The 22,043-nt window shown below is 35.4% G+C and overlaps 3 protein-coding genes and 1 long non-coding RNA gene across 5 annotated transcripts; 1 reads left to right on the forward strand and 3 right to left on the reverse strand.

The window, feature by feature from the left end:
• The first annotated feature begins 1,279 nt into the window (after positions 1–1,279).
• On the forward strand, positions 1,280–6,509 carry LOC132181349 (uncharacterized). The gene is made up of 8 exons (XM_059594532.1): positions 1,280–1,509; positions 2,860–2,979; positions 3,303–3,401; positions 3,508–3,654; positions 3,793–3,942; positions 4,237–4,334; positions 5,014–5,224; positions 6,091–6,509. Exons 1-8 carry the CDS (start codon positions 1,419–1,421, stop codon positions 6,174–6,176), a joined length of 1,002 nt encoding a protein of 333 aa, XP_059450515.1. The 5' UTR covers positions 1,280–1,418; the 3' UTR covers positions 6,177–6,509.
• A 1,095-nt stretch (positions 6,510–7,604) lies between these two features.
• On the reverse strand, positions 7,605–9,047 carry LOC132181017 (S-adenosylmethionine decarboxylase proenzyme-like). Its single transcript, XM_059594057.1, has one exon. The coding sequence runs from the start codon at positions 8,917–8,919 to the stop codon at positions 7,840–7,842; it is 1,080 nt and encodes a 359-aa protein (XP_059450040.1). The 5' UTR covers positions 8,920–9,047; the 3' UTR covers positions 7,605–7,839.
• A 244-nt stretch (positions 9,048–9,291) lies between these two features.
• LOC132181018 (uncharacterized) lies at positions 9,292–10,266 on the reverse strand. Its single transcript, XR_009440217.1, has 3 exons — positions 10,141–10,266; positions 9,947–10,023; positions 9,292–9,321 (listed from the first exon to the last, which is right to left on the reverse strand). It is a non-coding gene; the product is annotated as an uncharacterized LOC132181018 (long non-coding RNA).
• Positions 10,267–13,224: 2,958 nt separating this feature from the next.
• On the reverse strand, positions 13,225–22,043 carry LOC132181402 (uncharacterized). Of its 2 annotated transcripts, none has more exons than XM_059594607.1 (9): positions 21,848–22,043; positions 20,636–20,806; positions 20,306–20,501; positions 17,407–17,577; positions 17,214–17,330; positions 15,931–16,128; positions 15,783–15,842; positions 15,598–15,696; positions 13,225–13,594 (listed from the first exon to the last, which is right to left on the reverse strand). In XM_059594607.1, the coding sequence occupies exons 2-9, from the start codon at positions 20,776–20,778 to the stop codon at positions 13,499–13,501; spliced, it is 1,080 nt and encodes a 359-aa protein (XP_059450590.1). In that variant the 5' UTR covers positions 20,779–20,806; positions 21,848–22,043; the 3' UTR covers positions 13,225–13,498. The 2 variants fall into 2 exon arrangements, with proteins under 2 accessions (XP_059450590.1, XP_059450589.1); XM_059594606.1 differs by having other exon boundaries at positions 20,636–20,855.

Consider the following 22,043-nt stretch of genomic DNA (forward strand, 5'->3'; position numbering starts at 1 on the left):
AATCTACTACAGTACCGTTTCACTCCCTTTTCTCATTCCTTTGCCAAACACAGCCTGAAACAACCTGTGAATTGTCACCCTTCAAAAACACTACAATACATGTTTACAGCAGCTAAGCCAAATCAATAGGCTTATATGAGATTCTAGAGGTTTCGTTGTAATTTTTTTTTTTTTCAAAACAAAAATATTAATAAACAATTAGAAACACAAAACACTCTAAATTGTTTTCATTTTTATATCATATTAAAACACTTTTTTAAAATAAAAAAGAATACCCTCTAAAACACATTAACAAACATACTCGCATTTTTCAAATTCAATTTAAACTAAATTCATAATTTAAAAATAGAATTTTAGTATTTTCTTCAAATATGGCATTATGTTTGAAAACATGGTTTAAAAATAGTTTTATTTTTTTAACATATTTTTTATATCATCTTTGAATTTGATATAAGCATTCAAATTTAATGTTTTAGAATAATAAATTCTGAATATAAGATTTGTGGCAAATCACTTTTTATTGAAAATTATAAAATCCTATATATGCATATAATTTCAATAATATCATCAGAAATTGATAACTGTTTTTTAATAGTATTGAAATTGCGATGTTTTTAGTATTTATCAAATAAGTTAATAAAATAATTGCTCATTTTTTAATTTAAGGGTTAAATACTAAATACCCCTATGGGGTTTCGTTTCTTTATTTATTTTTTTTTCTTAGGGTTTAATTTTTATCATAGGAGATCTATGTAGTTTTGATAATAGATCAAATTAGTCATTCCGTCAGTTGACCGTTAGTTGACTTAACTAAAGTCTATATAGACCAATCAAATGTTGACACGTGGCGTGGCACCTACTTAAATTTTTTTTTTAAAATGTATTTTTTTTTTTTTAAAGGAAAAAAAAATTGAGGGTGGCCAAAGGAGGTGGCCTAGCCACCCCCATCTGGCCAAAAAACCACCCCAGTGGGTACTGGGAGTGGCTCGGCCACCCCCATAGAGCCTAGAAGATGGTTTCAGCCACCCCCTTGGAGCCAAGGGGTGGCTCGGCCACCCCCAAATGGCCAAGGGCTACACCCAATTTTTTTTTTTTTTTTTTTTTTTTTTTTTTTTTTTAAAATAATAATAATAATAAAAATTAATTAGGTGCCACGTGTTGATATTTAATTTGGTCTATTATCAAAACCACGTAGATTTTTTTATCAAATCCTATGAAAGAAAAAATAAAGAAACGAAATCCATGAGGTTTAACCCTTAATTTAATTAGACAAAAACCCCAGCCCATTGCCTATCGGTGAAACTTGCACCAAAAAACACTTGCAGTGGCGCCCTAAAACTTCTGTGTGTTTCGCTCCGCTCCTTCTCAATAAACCTCCGTAGTGTTGTACACGGAGAGAGCAAGAGAGAGAGAGAAAGATGGACTTGCAGAAGGACCAGAAGAAGCAGAGGAAGAAGAAGCAAAAGAATAAGAAGCTGCGGGAGAGCAGTCCCGAGCTGCCCGGAAAGGGTTCGTCGCTTTAATGCTCTTTTATTTATTCTTAATTTACGTTTTGGGTTTGATTATATATTGGCACTTCGCTTTGTGTTTCCATTGATTGAGATGGCATCTGGGGTCTCTATTTTTTTAGTCCTCTTGATTGAAAAGATGAGTTTTTTTTTTTTTAGTTTGATGGGTTGCAGCCTTTTATTGATTTTAATTCGTGTATTCTCCACATGGGTTTTATCTGTTTTGCTATACCAATGTACGGTTCTATCGGCAGGATTTGATTTAGAAAACTCAAACACAATGAAGATGTTTTGTGTTTTGCAATAAGTGTTTTGGTATGAGCAATTTAGGACAGTTTCGGCTGAAACGCGCTTGAGAGAAGTATTAAGGTATCAAATCTGTGGGTATCCAAGTCACCAGGCTTACTTTATTTCGGTTTTGTTTTTCTGGGTGCATATGCTTGATTATGGGTTTGGTCTAACCACACTACAGCGAATGCTAGGCATATTATTATACTATTTTTTAGTTTCTATAGACATTTAGCTGAAGGTTATGGCAAAGAGTAGCGTATATTCTAATGAAGATTTGTCTCAACTAAGGCTAATATTCATATACATTCTTAGAATTATTAGGATGCACTTACAAGGTTCCTATTCATGTGGTTCTTTCTTTCTTCTTGAAACAAATTCTTTGTTTCACCAGGAAGCATACAGACATTTTACATATTTAAAGGTCAGTCATTTTACATACAGACATGCATATAAATCAAAAAGAAAAGATCATACGTTTTTTGGTTTTTGGACTCAGAAACATTTGGAATCTTGGCTTTTTATTCCCGCAGTTTAATTTGCAGTAAAAGTAAATGGAAGATATTGGAATGTTTCTTCCTTTTTCTCTATTTGAGTCACAAATAGAAAATGCTAATTAAAATAGAGGTGGGAGGAGGGCTAATGTTTTTTTTTTTGATAAGTAATGTGTGAATTCTAAAAAGGCCATTTATTGGTCTTATGTATGAATCATAGACTTGATAGGATTTTAAAAAATGTAATTGGAGTGATGATCATAATTAATCCGATGGATCCATTGGCAGATGGATACAACTCATCTGAAAACAGTGATGATATTCCTCTGCCTTTTTAGAAAAAGTTGTCCTTAATATAACCAGTGTAAAATCGTCCGCCCCACGGGGGGATTAGGGCCATGGCATACATGTATATGACCTTATTGTTAATGTAGATTTCGTAGATTTTGGATATTTTCTACTTGCAAGACACATTTGCCTGATATATATTGCTGCTGAAATATTTAGAGGCAGTTGTTTGTACTAAAGTTTATTGGCTATTACAGTAGTGCCTACTTTCTTATTTCCAGATGAAATTTTGGATACGAAAGTGTATATGGAAAAGAAAGAGTCTACCGAAAAGAAGAAGAGAAGAAGGGAGAAGGGAAGTTCTGTTGACATTGGCAAAGCTGTTTGGAGCAATATTGAAGGTATGTCAACAAGATTATAAAGCTGGTTTTTTTTTTTTTTTTTTTAATCTTTATAGATTCTTGCTGCCTAGAACCATCTGATACATTTTTTCCTTCCTTCTTGGGTACATCAAAAGATCTGGTGGTTGTAGAATTTTTTTGAATTCTTAATGCATGTATTACTTTATTTTATTCTTTTGCAGTTCTGTTTTTCATTAATCTGAGATCATTATTCTCCATTCTTTACTTTAGTCATGAAGCACACCATTTTGATGCTATATAGGTGACATTCATACTATTATTTTCAATGTTCATCATAATAAAGTTGATTTTTTGGTCATTAGATGATGGAGTGGCAAATGGAAGCCATTTCCAATCTGAAGAAAATATTAAAAGTTCAGGAGGGCTCAGGGAGGCTGATGTTGAAACAGAGATCCAAACTCGTAAATGCGCAATGGCTTTTTTTTGGTCTAGACCTAGTGTCACAAAATGACATCAATTTAGTTTCAATTTCACATAACTTCATTGGGTTTCTTATTTTTCTTGTAGGCAAGTCCAAGAAAACTAAGAGAAAGAATAAGCAGGATCATGATTCGCCAAAAAAGGGTAAGAAGTCACTGAAGAAGGGAGAAGCTTATCAGGATGAGGTATATCGTCTCTCTCCTGGGGATGAGGGCTGCTCCAAAGGGATGGCATGTATGAATTTTTGAATTCTGAACATTTGCTTTTGTGTGTTCAACTGCTCACAATCTAGTGGATAAATATTTGAATTTTTGAATTCCGAACATTTGTTTTTGTGTGATACATATAAATAGGCAAAGTTTTTCCTAATAGGTAATTCGAAGAAAGCTAGAATGAAGAGAAAGAAGGATCAAAATTCATCCAAGGAAGCTGAGAAGTCACAGGAAAGGAGAGGAGAAGCTGATCATGATGATGTTTATCAAATCTCTTCTGTGGATGAGGACTGCTCAAAAGGAATGCAAAGTATATTATTTAATTTGGGACATTTATCTGCGTGCTTTCGATTTCTCATAACCTAGTGGCAAGAAATACTATTTAGTAAACAAATGGCTTTTCTTATTTTTTGGGAAAAGTAATTGTCAAATCCCCCCCCATAAAAAAAGCCTCTGAAAATAATGAAACTTGCTTAAAACAATATTGACTAAGTTAACATGCATAATCAGTTATTTTGAGAATGTTTCAAAGCATCATTTGCTACTATTAATTGATGGGCATGATTCATGAGATGGTTTGCTTATTGAAACTTCTTAATTGCAGAATGGATTATGGAATACCACCAAAGTAGACTAGGGTTGAAGGTCTTGCAGCAAAAGATTGATGACTCTATAACTGCTCATGAGGCACAACTAGAACAGGTGTCGTCCTCCCCTATAACTCTGTCAGTGATTCTTAATTTGATATTCAACTATAGTATCCTTTTAATCTCGATTACTTATGAAAAAAGAAAAAATTCCTCTCCTACCACTGTTGTACCTGTGCCCTGAAGAACAGTTTCCTACTTGCTTCTCAAATCAGGGAAAAGTTATGTGCACGTATACAGGAATATATGTGTGTGAATAAAGCACAGTTGTTATAGATGTTTGATCAAAATAGCATTCAGTGGGTTGATATACGCGCTGCGCTTCATACTACACTTTGGCACAATTTTCCTTGAACAGGAATGCTGTTAAGTATATGCCACATATAGCAGTATCAAACCTCCGTTCTGCAAGATTAGCATTTTCTCCTGCAAAAAGGGAAATGTGCATTTGTGTCCATCACAATGTATCATGTTGGTGTTGCTCATGTCCATCACAATGACCAGGAATTCATGAATACATCTTTCGTGGAAAATATTCTATTGGTCAATATGGTGGATGTGTCTATTCTTAAAACATTGTGGAAACTTTTTTACTTATCAATATGGTGGATGTGTCTGTTCCTATAAAATCAATATCTTGCACATTCAGAAAAATTCTGTGGTCTTCTTTTTTCCGACTATTATCTATGAGGCTCACACTTACTTTAGTCATTAATTATCTTTTTATCATACAGGGAAGGAAAGAAAGAGAGGCCCAAGCTGCTGAAGGGGGTTGGACTGTTGTTGCACATCATAAAGGAAGGAAAAGGACAACGGAAGCTGAAAGTGGAACTACTATGGGCTCTGTAGCCCAGGCTGTTGTGGAGGACAAGATGACCAACAAGAAGCGTAAAGAAGTTGGCTTAGATTTCTACCGCTTTCAAAGAAGAGAAGCCCAGAGGAACGGTAGGGATAGCTTATTTTCATTTTCTTTTCCTGAAAACCTGGTTTTGCATTATGCTATATTATTGAGAATCTAATAAAGAGCTTAGAATTCAGAAGTTGAATGTGGACACCTCTAAGTTTCCGATATTGAAGGAACATTTTCCTCTTTGTCATTTATGATTATTTTGTTTCAGCTAATTTTTTCTTTTTCTGCTTTTATAGTTAATATGTTATTTCTACAATGGTTATGTATAAACATGACATAGAGCTTGTAGAGTTTAGTTGGAGTTTCTGAATGCGCATGAAATGAATGTCATGCTGCTCTTGGTAAAAGAATTCGAGGGACAAATATTTGTTTCTTGTAACAGCCACATACATCCCCAAACTGCATAATGTATATTGCATTTCACTTGTCTTTATGTGTCTGTTTCCTTGCAACATAGCTTGTCTCTATGCTATTCTCTTGGATATACCAAGTCAAACATGTACATTAAGGTTTCTAATCCCTTTTCAAGATGTTTCTTGCATTTCTTAAAGCAAGCATTTAAAAAGGTCTTGTCTGAGAGCCTCATAAGTTTGGGCAAGTCCACTGTATATGGACCAAGTACCAACATGCCTTAGGAATAACATAATTTTTGGCACATGGTTTCTGATATCAGAATATGAGCTGTATATCAATACATTATTGGCCTGTGCCCTGGCCTGGTGGTAATGGGTGTCACCATCACTCATGCGGTACATTCATGCATGTATATGAATGTAGCATGCATACATTTAGTGTGTGAATAAGTTTAAGATAAGTGCATTTTAAGGCTTTTATCCTTCATGGATGGCTCTTGAATATAAGTGATGGTGCAAAAACTGATGCATGGCATTATTCCTTGCAGAGGTGATGATGTTGCAAAGCAAGTTTGAGCAGGATAAAAAGCGGATGCTGCAACTGCGAGCTGCTAGGAAGTTTCGACCGTACTGAACACTGCACAGTAGAAAGCAAGGCCAGCAGCTGAAGCATCAAAAAGATTTTAGCCTGATAATTGTTGCATCAAAATTTTGCTCGAAGAATAACATCCGCCAAAGAAACAAGTGGGTTGATCTAGCGAGACATACCATTTTCATAGTCAAAATGGTGGCGCTGGCCTTCCCAGGAAACTTACATATCAATCGTATAACTAGTTGTTGTGCTTTATCACATCATTGACATTATGAACAACCCATTATTCTAATTTTGGAGGAAACTTCCCCCTTCCCCTTCCAAGCATCTTTTTATATTAAGGCTAAGGCCTCACCATCCGAGAGTTTTCCAATCCGTCTCAAAAGTGCTTTAAATGTGTTTATACTGTTTTTCTTGGGTGTGGCCGACATATCCCTTCTTTTTTTGTAAGCCAATTGTCTCCGCACTTTATCAAATTCATTGTGTGATTTCCATTTGCTTTTCTTTCAAAATATGACGACTCTTTCGGCTCTTTTGCCCGGGTCCAGTTTGGCTGCTTGACATTTTTTGCTCATGTCAAATGCTTTTTCATTACAGAATAAAAATCCTAACATTCTTCTTTTACCCAGAATTAAAAAAAAAAAAAAAAAAAAAATGGTGAAGCACGAGATGCCTTTTAAGAATAATTATGTAATAATAATCCCGAGTTTGTGGCATCATCTCACATTAAGTTTTCATTTGAAAAATAGTAGTTATATTAAAATGAAACAAGAAAACAATTAAGGGAGAGATAGCTTGTGTTTGCCTGAAAGGGTATGGCAGCTGCAAGAAAGATAAGTTAACATGCAAATCAGGAATTAATAAATATAGTTCTTTTTCTAATTAATAAATATAGTTCTTAATATAAAATAAAAATGTAACAATATTTTTAAAATGTCTTGCTATATCAGTTAAAATAGAGCATTCTCAGTCCTATAAGGGCATTGGGAGTCTATTCCCTAAGTTTAGGAAATATATTTAAGAAGGTCTGCTCCCTAAGTTTAGGAAATATGTTCAAAAAATCACAAAAAAAATCTTACAACAGTCCCGGAATGAACTTTAAACATTAGGATTGCATAGATTCTTCTATTACAATCCTTATGATTATTAAAATATAAAAAAATAATTCTTTCTCTTCTCTCATTTCTCCTCTAACAATTCTTTCTCATCTCTCCTCTCATATATATATATATATAATATAATTAAAAAAATAAATATTTTAATGATATAAAAAATAATTAAAATGAGCTATTTTGACATAGACATGCAAAAAGTAATTCAAATCTTTAAATATGAAAAAAAATAACGAAGAAGCTACCGAGAATGCTCTTGCATGAACATCATGTCATCAACTAACTTATAAATTCCCATCAGGCCAAAAATAGTAACAAGTTATTCACGGTAAGTTTAAAAATATAAAACATGACGAGATATAAAAATAACATGTACGATGTATCTCATCATTAAAAAACCGTTTCAACACTTCACCGGATCCGGGAATTACTATTAATTGACAATTTAAAGAAAGACGATACATGAAAACAGAAAACAGACTTCATTGCCCTACTCGGACAACATAAACCCCCACTTCAACTCTTTATTCAGGCGAAACAAGTAAAACAGAACGAATAACAAAAACAGTAAAAACATAACACAAATTCTTTTCTTAAACTTCATCATCCTTCTCGTCCTCGCTCCAAGAGCACTTCAGAATAGATCTGGGAGATGCACAGCTTTCGGCCTTGACAAAGCTGTGATAGATGATCGACCCCTCTAGCCCAAGCACTTCATTGCTCTTCTCCCCGGAATGGTAGCCCTTCAAATACAGAGGGAACTTGGTTCCAAGTTCAATTTTCGCAATGTCGGCATGAATGGCTACAGAGAACTCACTAGGTTGGAAGCAAGCCAAAACCCTCTCAAGTAGCTGCGACAAATTCACTTCTTCAAAATCATAGCCAGCTGCTTCAAAACTCGAATAACTGAACCCATCTTCTGGTGTAACATGAATGGTAGAAATTGCAGCACCTTCAATAGAATTCATGGAGTACCCACAGGGATCAAACTCAAAGTCACATATCTCAGATTTAGGAAGAATCTTCCTAATACCAGAATCTTCAGTCATCAGGGCTGCTGAACTTCCATTAGTTTTATAGAAAACTGATGCCTTCTTTCTGTCCAAACCAGTCATGCACATTTCTAGAGTGTAAACAGGGCTCGACTGAATCGCTGATTTGGCAGTCGCAGAGTAAACATGCCATTTTTGAGATTTGTCCTGGCCACCACCCATCACATATGCCTTGCCGGCCAGACCAAGCTTGCCAAAATGGCCATCAAGGATGGCTACTTCCTCTGAGAAGCTGCGATGTGGAAATGACTGAGCCCCAGGAAAAATAAAGCTTCCACGAGTGTATCTCACAGATTTTACAGGAAGGGACAGGGCACCAGCCAATTTAAGAATTGCTGGGATGGAGAGAAGCAATTTTGTAGTCCCACAAGTTTTAATGATAACTTTGTAAGGATACACGAAAAGGCTAGATTCAGAAAGGACATAAGAGTCCACGTAATCGTTTGACAACGAAGAAACAATGGTGCACTCAGCTGGTTCTAGGATCTCATCCAATTGAGATTTAGACAATGACCGGAGACCCATGCCCACAGGGTCAGCAAAGATGCCAGGTTCAACGAATGATACCTCAAGCCTTTTCTCATATCCTTCAAATCCTATGGCAGAGACTGACAAGGCCATCTTGACTAGAGGGAAACGAACGAAGTTGCACTAAAGAGAGGACGAGAGAACGAGTGAAGTAGAAAAGAAGACAAACTACAGTTATTTAGAAGAATAAAGGTCCTAAGGGGGGCTATGTCACAATTTGGGTAAGTCAGGAGGGCTTCCGAGCGCACTGCATACAAAGAACACAAGATAATGTAAAATTAGCAAATCATTCATGTGCAAAAAAAACCAAGAATCATTAACATCAAGTAACATGCAACTTACGTTGGAGTAAGCAGCAGATCTGAATTTCTTGATTCCACCGGCAGGACGAATATCTTCAATGCTGTAACCCAGGGGAGCTTCGTAGAATAAGGACCTACTACTACTAGACTTCTTTTTCCCACCTTTGGACTCCATTAGTTCATTCAGTCTGGCCTGAAAAATCATAGAAACAGATATTAGCAGCAGCCATATTTCAACAAGAAGGATGAACTGGTCCGGGACTAATAATTAACAGGACAAATCAATAAAGTGATACCCATCACCAAGTCAAAGAGAAATAACAACAAATTCGAGAGAAACTTATAGATGCAAGTGAATGCAACGAAACAACAAAAGCATCACTGAAACAAAAAAGTTCACAAAGACACCCAAGAAAACTTCCAGAACACTCTGTATGATTATTCAAGCTATAATTCAAATTTCCTCTAGTTAAAAACAAGATTAACAACATACTCTCTCTGAAACAGACAATTACAATGGAAACAGACAGACTCAGAAAACAATCAAATAATAAAGACTGCATAAATATTCTGAATACATTTATTCTATTTACTTAAAAACTATTCTCAGATAAAATCAAATATTCTATTGACTGAAAAAGAATAGAAAGAAGGTAATAGAGAACAGCAAGACAAATCATAACAAGTTTTATTCTTTCACAGAACCCTAACCACAAGTTTTGAAAATAAACCATAAAATAATCAATCAGATACACAACAAACCTATATTCGTCTATAAGATTACCAAAAATAAAACGAAACAAGAATAGAACGCTTACCACAAATATAAAGATCTTCACCAAAAGTTACGTACCCCTCCGAAAATCCCCTTCTTCTCTAAAACCTCGATCAAAACCTAAGATTCAAAGCAACCATCCAATAAAAAACCAGAACGAAACAACGAAAATTGTAGTAGTCCAGATAAGGCGAACGAATGAAACAAAAAAATCAAAGAGAAAAACCAAGTTCTCACCGACTGAGGAATCAGAAATCGACGAAACAACCCCGAATAGCGGCGTCTTAGAACGAGAACAAACCCTAGAATTCTGGGCTGAAAGGTAGACCGCAGATTTTTCACGCAAGCGTTTTAGGCGTTTCGTGAGGCTAGGAAACATTGGAGTGGGGTCCTTATATAGGGCTAGAGGAGCCCCTTACCAGCACGCCACGTGTCTTACGCGCTAAATTACGCTCCTACCCTTGCTTTTGTATGGCACGGCTCGTTTAGGATTATCTCGAATATTTGGTGCCGTTGACAAATTCTGAAATGACGATCGTGCCCTTCCTTGTTTTAGTGCTCCTCAACTTAGGGAGGCGTGAATTTTAAGCGGTTCGCACGCTTAATTAGCACCCGAAAAAGACGGAACTTGATGAGGTTCCTTCCTAACTTCACACTCCGAAGTTCAAGCTGATACGCATCCGGTGCGTTTAATATGAGTTCGATTTTGTTGGATTACGTTATAAAAATTGTTGCCCTAATTAAATGCAATAGCCGATAAAGTTTTTCTCCAACTTAATCTATATAATAATGTTATATGTCATTTTTTTTTTACATGTATACACAAGAGGAGGGACGCTTCATTAGACATGGTCTCAGTCAATTGAGTTACCTCTTGAAAACAATAATATATGTCGTTTAAACATGTGAAAATCATATATTTTTTTATTTGATTATTATTAAGATTTTGTTTTATTTTATTGTATTAATGGTGGTATTTTTGTTTTTTTGAGTAATCTATTCCCAAATCCAATAGTAAATTTAAATGTTACATCACTTTTAAGGAGTCTTGCATATAGTATTACCTACTCTTTTGTTAAATAAATAGAATAAGATTTAAATTTCTTAACTAAATTAGCGTTTGGGCGTGAAACAACTTTGATATATTATGTAAAATTTTATGTTTAAACCTTAAATATTGATTACATCACCTTGTCGCGATTGCCGGTGAGTTTCTATATACATAAAAGAATTAGTTGTCGGGTGTCGTGGTGAAAGCGATTACTTTGATGCTTAAGTCAATGAATTGAGCTTAAAGAGGCAGATATTGCCTAGCTCTTAAAATAACGTTTTCCCTATTTTATGTGAAGTATTGTCTCTTGACTCTTTTACGGGTGGAACACTAGTTTAAGGGAATACTAAAATTAGACTCTTGTCCATACATAGGGCAGTCGGATTCCTATGTGCTAGGGTAATTAATCCATGTGCTTCTTGGATGAGATTCTGGCTAGAGCAATGCGATCACTTTGATAGAAATGAAAATAGAGAGAATTCAGTTAGTTAGTGTATTTAGGAGACATTAACTATATATAATTACTCTAATTTGAAACTATCAAAGCCTAAAATTCATCATATAATTACTTTAGAAAAAAACAATACTTCTCAAATTAGTATTTGACAATTTTGATGTAATATCCCTACCCCAATAAATTTTTTTTTTATTTTCTGAATTTTTTTTAAAAATTTTATTTTCATGAATTAATATAAAATGTATTGTGAAAATAGGATGAGATGGGATGGGATGGTATGGGATGCAGGTGAAGATTAATGAGTGGGTGCAGTTGAGGATAAGAAGGAAGGGATTATGTGGGGAGAGATGGATAGGTGTGTGTGAGCTGGTTCCACGCTTGCCTGCTCCTTTCCACGCTTGCGTGGATTAGCATCCCGGAGATTTAGTGAAATTGTAGGGTCGCCAATTTCGTGATTCACGCCGTTTCCTACCTCCAACAGCCTCAAACATGTCGCTTATCCAAGTGTGAACTCAAAAAAAACTTTACACTGACGAGGCAATAATTCTCTCTCCTTTATTTGTCATTTACGGTCTGTTACCTTAATTTGAAATTTTTTTTGAATTCATTTATTTGGCTCTCTATCAGTTCTTCCTAGTCGAATATTCTATGTCGGTAATGTTTTTTTTTTTTTTAATCATTGAATCTCATTATATTTATTTATTTATTAACTGTTGATGATTAATTTTTACTCCCCCTGATCACCGCCATGCCCTCCTTGAGAAAAGTGAATGATTCTTTAACTACTTTGCTCTTTTACTTCATTTGTTTAGTCAACAATCTTTTTGACAGATGATGAGAACAAAGTGAATGCTTTTGACAAAATTAATAATTTCTTAAACAAGATTAGTAGATTTGTTGATTAAAATGGGCAATTGAAATAGACTAGTTGAAATAAACAGCTGCTTCCACTCCTTAGACCTTGTGGTTGCTTAACAAGCACTCATCCCAAATTCTCAAACATCTATAGCTATTCAATGTATAGCTATTCTTGTGGTTGAATTCAACCAAAAACCCACCCACCACCCAAGCATGGCCTAGGAAGTAACCAAGCAGCAACGCATTCAATTTAACGTGGGAATAAGACAACAGCACATTATTGTAGTCAGTTTGAGTGGGCATGGCATCCTATCATATGTGCTTTTTTGGTTGACATGCACATGCTTTAGGAATTCTTAGTTACCAAACCGGATAGAAATTTCCTTCAAACCAATCTAGAAGAAATATTCTCTAACCCTTTTTTTTTTTTGACATGTCCGCACAAGAAGGGAGTGAAGGATTTGAACTAGTAACCTCCGCTTTATTAGGTGTGGTCCCAGCCGATTGAAAATAGTATTAAGTGCCTATAAACATCAAATTTAGTCTAAGTTACTAAATTGCTATTAATGACGTTAAGAATTTAATGTGCATTTTAAATATTTATAGACATTTGGTACTATTTTAAATAGGTTAGAAGATATTTCCTCCATACTTTAGGAAATTTCTGTCCAACCAAACCCTAAGAATCATGAAATAAGTGTGTAGTTAAAAGGTGCCTGCCTGACTCTTTCACTCAAAGGCCATCCGAATTGATGCTTTACCCCTTTGAAAACAATCTCTCCTGCAGGAAAAGAATACAAGAGACCTCTGTCGGCAGCCAAATCAGTCTTCATACAATGCATTTCTTCATCTCCATCCATATATATATATATATATATATAAGAATAAAAAAAATCATCAGATGTGAATAATCCCCAAGAGTTCCAAGTTTATGAGAACATTGTAGATAATATCATCAGCCCCACCAACCCACTTTTTCAAATCAAAGGTTTTGGGTATTTTAAGATCCATCCATATCAGAAGATGAGAGCTTCAATTTCACATGTAAAACTGTGGTTTCATAGATATTTTAAGGAAAGACTGGAGCAATCAGCTATGAACAGTCACATGAGGACACTGTATGTCTGAGTGATTATATACATGTTTCCTCATGCAATATTCCACTAAAACAAAGAATGAAAGAGCTGGAATTTACGGCTTAGCTCCTCTTAGATGGGAACCTTTCATTGTCACAATTTCTGCTTCTCGTTAAATTCAGCAGATTGAACTGGTTTTCCATTCTTGTCCTCATACTCCTGCTTCAGTTCCTCCAAACGCTTAGATACCTAAAAATAACACAACATATTTACATGAATCACAGAAAAAATTTATGAAAGAAAATCCGACAGACTACCGCTACACATTTCTAGCATCCAAGGGCTAATGGGCGACACCACATCAGCAAATGGGATAAAAGTGTAGTGTATAGCATTACTTTGAAACTAATGCTCAGGACCTTCTAGTCTAATAATAGGAACATCTATTTCCTTCCTCTGTACAATTCAGGTACAATACAAATTTCTATTTGTAGCTGCATGGCAATTGGCAATCCTGTAATCCTACTCATCTTGTCCATTACACCTTCTGGCATTTCCATATGAAATAGCTAAAAAGTCGTAGTTTAATAATTATGTATTAACATATTTAAATGTAAATTATTACTAGTATGTAGAATGTAGAATATACATCGATATTCATGCATGTATCATTATTAGTGGCAACGTTAAGGCACAACTTCCCATGATACAAGTGTGTGTTTCAGAAATGCAAAAAGAACTGAAAAAAAATCACATCATTAGTCCATTGGAAACATAAAGTACAAGCTATTTAGATAGCAATCTATGTTCTCTTTCTTTTTCTTTTCTTTTTTTTTTTTTTTTTTTTTGATTTGGCACCGAGTATCCGGAGTTTCGATCCGACTAATCCCGGGAGTGCACAGGCCGTCGACAAGGAATTTCCTGCAAGTGTACTTCGGTTAAGTCAAGGGGCGAACCCCCAGTCCGATGGTTTCAAGAAGCAGTTTGCATTAAGTGAATTTCAAATCTAAGACCTTGAGGAGCATACTCAAAGTCAATAGCTATCCAACCACTAAGCCAATCCCTTGGGGGTTAGATAACAATCTATGTTTTATTTGCAAAATACTTGTACAGAAATATAAATAAACAATGTTCTATACCCAAGTTAGTCTGAACATTTACAACTCTAAACAACTTTGACGCCCCCCCTTTTTTTGTTTTTTTGATAAGTAACGGAGTCATTAAAACCAAAGGACGCATTCAAGCACACATGGGACATATACAAGAAAACATCTAGCCAGAAGAAGAAAAAAAAAAAAAAAAAACTAGAAATATAGAAATAATCATATGCAGCCATCCAATGGAAAAGGGATTTAAAAGAAGAAACCCTTTAACTCCACCATTGTCATTAAAGCTTCAGTCATTTCTTTCTCTCCAAATACACCACATCAAGCATGGCGGAATCATCTAAAAAGCTTTACTCAAAGAGATACCAAACTTCCCTCTCCAACAAGAGAAGAGATCTCTCACTTGACGAGGCATGACCCATGCTGCTGAACCAACCGAAGATAAAGTTCCATAAAGCACTACTTAACTCGCAATGGAGTAGAAGATGGTCAACGGTTTCTCCACTCTTCTTTTACAACAGCACCAATCAACCACAATGATATGCCGCTTCCTTAAGTTATCCATAGTGAGGATCTTACTTAAAGCAGTCGTCCAAGTGAAGAAACCACCCTCAAAGGGGTCACTCCGCCAAGGGAAAGGGTGCTGTCATGGGGAAAAAAGAAAGGCTCTAACAAATAGTCTCTTTTTTTTGTGATAGCGAGGAACCCCTCCAAGGCAGGGCCACGGCTCTAACAAATAGTCCTTTTAATCACTTTTTCGTATCTACCTGCAGTAACATTCCAGTAATTCCCTTTGATGTCATTTGTTTCTTTCTGTGGTCATATAAAATATCTAGGTTTACCAAGTAACACCAGGCCTCATATCAAATATCTAGGTTTACCAAATAACACCAGGCCTCTTGTAAGTTTTGAACATTTCATGCTTTTGACCAAAATTTGAAAGTTGAGATGGATTAAGATTAATTAAGGATTATTTCAGTGCAAGTTGCCTGAACTTGTGACCTTATGCAAGAGATTCAGGGAAACAATTTAGGCATTAATTTCATACTGCATATGTGAAGAAAACATGTGTGGCTTAAAGCAACTGGAAATATCAGATGCCAGCATTAATGAACACCATTTGAAGGTGGGGGGGAGAGAGAGAACCTTAATTGAGTAGGCCATTGGTAATAATGTATCTGGATCCATTGCATCCTCAGGGAAGTTACGCAAAGCATGTATGAGTTTCTCGAAAGGTAATTTTGTCTGACAAACGAAACAAAAACCATTACAAGCAGGAATTACATTATTAATTCAAATATTGAGCAAACACAAGATCCTCTGATACTCACCAAGTCATCAGCACAATATTTTAATAGGGCCAAACCAACCTTAAAAACAATTTTAACACCCTGGAAAACAAAAAGGATAGATACATATCAAGTTCCAAACCAAATAGCAATGCTTCTAAGAAAAAACATATAATGATGAATTGCTAACCTCATTGAGAAAAACATCCCAAATTCGAAGAGCCAAATGGAATGGAAAAGAGTACGAGAAAACGGTTATGAACCACTGACTTGCATACATGCTTGGATTTATCATTTCTTGGGAAAAATGCTCCCCCACCTTTGGCAAATGCTCTCTCATCAAGTGATCAAACTGAAAAAGGTACTGTTGTACCAAAGGCAGCCCCACCTATCACGAGCATATAACAGCAGACTTCAGAGAATCAAATATATATTTCACTGTAGTCAAAACAGTAGATGCGTCTTTGACATAAACAGTAGACAATAGATGCGTCTTTGACATAAACAGTAGACAATTCAATAGTCATTAAGTAAGTGTACCAATATTTATATGGGAATGCTAATCTCCATATCTTTAACAGAGATCATCATCATCCAATAATTTTCTTGGACCAAAAAGCACTTCAATCTCACTTCAAATTAAGGACAACAAATATTTCATAAGAATAAAACATGTAGGCCGTTTCCCCCCTCTCTCCCATTTTACCTTCCTCCCTCTACGAACTTCTGTCATTTCCAAGCAAAATTCAGAATCTACTATTTCTCAAACAATTTAAGTACAAGCAATAAGTTTAAACTCCTGAAACAAAAACAGTTAGCTAGCAAAACAGTAATTCATAGCTTTGGGATTATTCCCACAGACTACCCTTTCCTCCGCCAAGATATGATAATATTAGAAAAATTGAGTCATAAATATATAACCTGGCATCTTAGGGTTGCCTTTGCATATTAATTGAAGCAACTTCATACTTGATTTATACTAAGCCACTCTCAAGCACTGTTTATCGCTGTAAAAGGTGAAGTCCTATTTCCTTAACAAGGACATGAACATCAAATAAAAGAAACTCTAAAGCTCTACACCCATGCAGTCGAGTACAATTCTATAAGCTAACATTAAGCAAAAATGTCACAAGCAACCCCACCATGCCTCATTCATGATTTACTAAAGGAAGTTGATGGTGGGCAATCCTTCCTTTTGACATTCTTTGAGAAACATTAAACTCAAATGATAAATCAGCATAACCCAATTTAGTTGATTGACCCTCCCACGCTCAATTTCATCATTTCTGCTAAATTAAAGCCACCTCGTTTTGCCAAAAGAAAAAAAAAAAATCTTATATTGATTGAAATACCCTAAGACTGATTTTGCAGTCAATCTAAAGTCATTCTTATAAACTAGCTTCTTTCAGCTGCCAATCTAAGCTAAGTGCACCTCTAAGAGTGAGAAAAGGATGTTCTTGAGACAAAGCTTACAAGATATAATCCTTCCATTGGGGCATGGACCGCTCCTTTCAGCAATGCTACCAATAACCAGAACGCATCCTCTTCACTCATGTAAAGAAGCAATAGACCAGCTAAAAAACCCATTCCCTGCATTTTAGACCCATATCATTCAGTATCATACACATAGTAAACAGAATAGTAATGGAACATTTAAGAGTCACACCTGAACATATCCAACATCTCTGTCAAAGACAGAGTATGCCTTCAAAACATTGTAAAGGGACCTTTGACCAGGGCCATGTCTCTGCTGGAAGAAAACATGCGAGGGAAACGTACGAGAAATGTCTCGTATTATATCAAGTTCTGAAGCCGATGTCTCATATATAACTAGTTGCTGCATAAACACAAAGTTCCATCAGTGTAATACTAATAAGTCTTTTGAGCATGTAGGGAGAAGAGCATTAAATCAAAGATAAACCCAGACGGTTTAAAGAATCATCCAAAGCCAAAGCTAAGAATATCGACATTCATATCATGTACATTTGGCGGGCGTCCCAATCCACCTATCAACAACCAGTCCAAATATAAATCCACTTCATCTACTCAAAAACTAGAGGTTTCCTCTCAGATCTTATACAGAATCGAACTACTAAAAAGGGTGCACAAGACAATTTCATGTACCACACAGAGGCTCGTCTCAGATACTTGATTGCACAATGGGCTGAGACTCGCACAAGTTGAATTGTTACTTATTAAATATAAAGCAGGATACACGGATGTAATCGGTAGGATTACTTTATTTGCCAACAAAAGTTTCAGCTCAGCAATATACTCAAACAAAATGAAACATAAGTTTTTATAATATAAAAAAAAAAAATTTTAAAAAAAAATGCAAGTTTACGTCACTGTTCTGAAAAATGTTTGCACATTACAAAGAACCAGCTTTTCTAGATCAAATAATGAGCAATATCTAAAGGTATCCAGCTAAACATGAATGAAAATGAGTGATAAGATAGAAGGATGAAGAAAAGAAGAGAGAGAGAGAGAGAGAGATTAGCAAGAAAAACAGATTGGACTATATTAGGGATGCTGAACAGGAAAATACGTCCAACACAGTTTTTCATTTTTATTATAATATGTTTCTCTGTGCGAAAGCATGTATCCAAACATGTAGGACTATAAAAAAGAACGGAAGTCTTATAAGATCTCCTTCTGATAACCTTGATAATTGCACATTACTTTGCTCTAGAATTTGGTATGCTCATAATAGATTATATATATGAGAACTTATGTCCCTTAAATGAAACATGTTTGTTTTAACTTTTCTATTGTGTGTATATATATATATGAGAACTTATGTTCCTTAAGTGAAACATGTTTTGTTTTAACTTTTCCATTGTTACTTCTTCCAAAAAATCTTCCGTTTGCCATGCCATAGCCATGCCATATCTGCATATCCCAAAACATTACATGACATACAGTCTCCTTCTAGAGTACATTTATCCAGGAAAATCGACATTAAACTCAATTATTTTTCACCCAACACAATTCGACAATTAACCTGGGTTGACCATCATTAGCCTGCATACAAAGACTATTCAACCCAATTGAACTCAAGCCATAAACCTTTTTGTCAGATCCGAACTTGTAGTAACAAGGGATGGACTTTCTTAGTAAACAACACAAACCTAATGTTTGAATTCTGCCTAGGGCATCAAATTTGATACCTGCAAACAATCTTCCAAATATAGAGTTATGCAAAACCAGGTCAAAACTGCCATGTAATGAAATATAATGCAAAGCACGTGTTAACTTGAAATTTTCTCTAAAAATCACCAAAACCGAGAACCACAATCAAGTTATCGAACTAAAACAGAACTAAAATAAAACGTCTGTCACTAGATTATGTATCTTTAATTTCAAACAACATCCCTGCAGTCTCAGGATACATCTAGTGCACCAAAGCAAGCAAACTTCAGAAAATCGACCAACCACAATTTCTAGAATAGTTTTGACTTTCCAACCCAGCCCCACTTTGAAATCAAAAAAGGCTAAACCAAATCTTACCTAAAGTTCAGTTTGGCACTCATTTTTAAGAAGTATTCCCCCAACAGGTGTCATAAACCAAAATGCCATTAACATGTTCCTATGCTTGGCATTGGTCTCATCCCTGCTTGACTGCATCATGGACTTAATAAGGCAGATTCAGAAGTTAACTAGAGCAGTATTCCATATATTTTCAGACTCCAACATCTATAAATTGATCACAAAATATACCTCATCATCCTGTGATTCTAAAAACTAACTTTTTTAACGAAGTATATTAATATTAATTCATCTACTCCAAATACCAAGTATCTTTCTCTTTGTCCACTCAGCAACCTTAGTTGAGGAGGTATGGCAAGTTAAAAAACCTCTATTAGTTTCAGAAAACTCGCAAAATTAGAGATCCATTTGATAATTTAGTACAAGCACGAGCTTCAATGTTAATATATACAAAACTCAATTTAATACATAAGCCTGTCTCACATATACCCATACAAGATAACATCATGCAAATCTCCACACAGTTAATGCAGCTAATCTGGAATAGAACAACGCTGGCTGACTAAGTCTATGGCTCAGACTTAGTAACACACAGATAACTTGAGTAGAAGAGCCATTAAGACAAATATATCATGAATCAGAGCAAGTATAAGCCAATTCTTCAAGACACTGGTGTAAACTTTGAAAATTTTGAATATTATTCAACTGATCCGCCTGTTATTTCTACTACTTGGCCAATATTACTAAACACTAAAACTTCAGCTACTACCACTAGCAATCACTTTGCTTCAAAGTGACAAATCCATCCAGCAGAAGCTGCCTAGCTTAAATCAAATGTAAAAGCCCATGAGAAGTGGCAAAGAGGGAGAGGTTATTATTATTATTACTATTATTATTATTATTATTTTTGAGGGGCGGGGGGAAGGGATTCCTTTTCGCACGATCATCTGAAGAATCAAGCACAACTCATGCAGTCCATGGAGATACATCAGGCATACTAAAAAAGATATATCTTTATTTATCAAGAATGATAGTAGTCAAGGCTATTTATCAGGACAAAAAAGGAAAACATGTACCTCATAAACCCCAGGGTTCATCAGCAAAAGGTCCCGACTTCCAGAGATCAATTGCCAAACAAGACCTCTTAAACAATCAGGAATTCCTTTCCTTATTCGCCTTTTAACAACATGAGGTTTTCTCCTGACGTAATGCTTCCAATCACTCCCTCCAACCCCAATCATTTTCCTCCATTTTCTAACCCTTCTTTCTTCCCTAAAAGAAACAACCAGTATCCGTATAAATGAAGAAGATCGATGTACATTAGAATATGGACAAAATTGAGTACCTGGTCAGACATAATCATTCAGCAGAAAAGTTTTACGTGCTTCAGTGAAAGAAAAGTATACCTCTCATATTCATAAGCTGGCCTGCCTTTGGTTAAACCATCAGGAGAGTTATTAAGTTCCTGCTTTACAAACCCAAATCTGTCCAACGGTCTTGGTGAGGGAACTGGACCTGGCTCATAGTCATCAATTCTTTTCTTTTCCATTCCAGTATCACGAACAATCTCTCGCAGGCTAAAAGGATAAAGACATGATGATCCGTTGACCAATTTCAGATCACATCCTTGAGCAAAATAGGAAATGGCTGAGTAAGCAATTAATGCTAATGTTTGTAATCATGAATGAACCACAATTACTAAGAAACAAAACAAGCCCATCTAGACCCAAAAAACAAGAAAAAAAGGTTCAATTTGTAGAGCCATCCAACCTATGCTAACATCTAGTGGTTCAGTGAATATATAGGTGCGATGACATTGACATTTGGCTGTTAAAAATGATTATTATGCCAAAACCCCATCGTTAATTACAAGAGTATTCCCTACTTATCAAAAAAATAATTACAAGAGTATTCCCAAAATTATTAGCAGAATCTGTACAGGCGCATATGTTATGCTTCTCCAAATCTATGAATATGACGACAAGCAATAGCTGTTAAAAATGATAATCGCAACAATAAGAAATTACACAACGGATGACAGGGTAATCAATAAGCAGAACAGCTACCTACAACTATAAAATCATTATCCAACTATCATTGAATCATATGGCCAACAAGAGAAGTAATTTCCAAGAAAAGAAGAAGATACAAGGAGTAAATCTCTTTACTCACACGCAGGTCATGCTACTAGAAGACAACATAACGAATATTACAAATTAGAAAATCACTATGGAACGTTGTTCATGGATTATTCTCCCTGTGTAAACCAACCAACAAGTTCAATAAATGTTGAAGTTAGCTACAAGCCTACAACCATTCATCCACCCACAAAAAAAAAAAAAAAAAAAAAACAAAACAAAAGAATGAAATTAAAAAACTTGATAGAATCCCAAATACCATAAGACTAAACTATGTAAATCCCAACTTAAATCAAATGAGAGAGAGAGAGAGAGAGAGAGAGAGAGAGATGGTAAGGATAATTGAAACTAATAATGAGGAAATGAAAACCCATGAATCTTTTCACATAAAGACCAAATGGGTCAATTACAAAATTACAAACTTCACAACAGATTGAGAGAAAAAGATCAAAGCCCAGCATAGGAGATGAGAATACCAACCTGGGTTTTGGAGAATTGCGGGTCTGGGAGTGATGAAGGTCCTCTTTCTCCTTCCAGTGTAAATTCTTTTGTACGTCTCACTTATGATTATTGAAGAAAATAAAAAAAAGAAAAAATATCAAAATCCCATGTAATCTAAATCCATTTTCGATTTTCCTAAGCTAAACTAGGAATGGTGGATTCCTTTTTGTCGCTC

Source organism: Corylus avellana, chromosome ca5, assembly GCF_901000735.1.
Source record: "Corylus avellana chromosome ca5, CavTom2PMs-1.0".
Taxonomy (NCBI): Eukaryota; Viridiplantae; Streptophyta; class Magnoliopsida; order Fagales; family Betulaceae; genus Corylus; species Corylus avellana.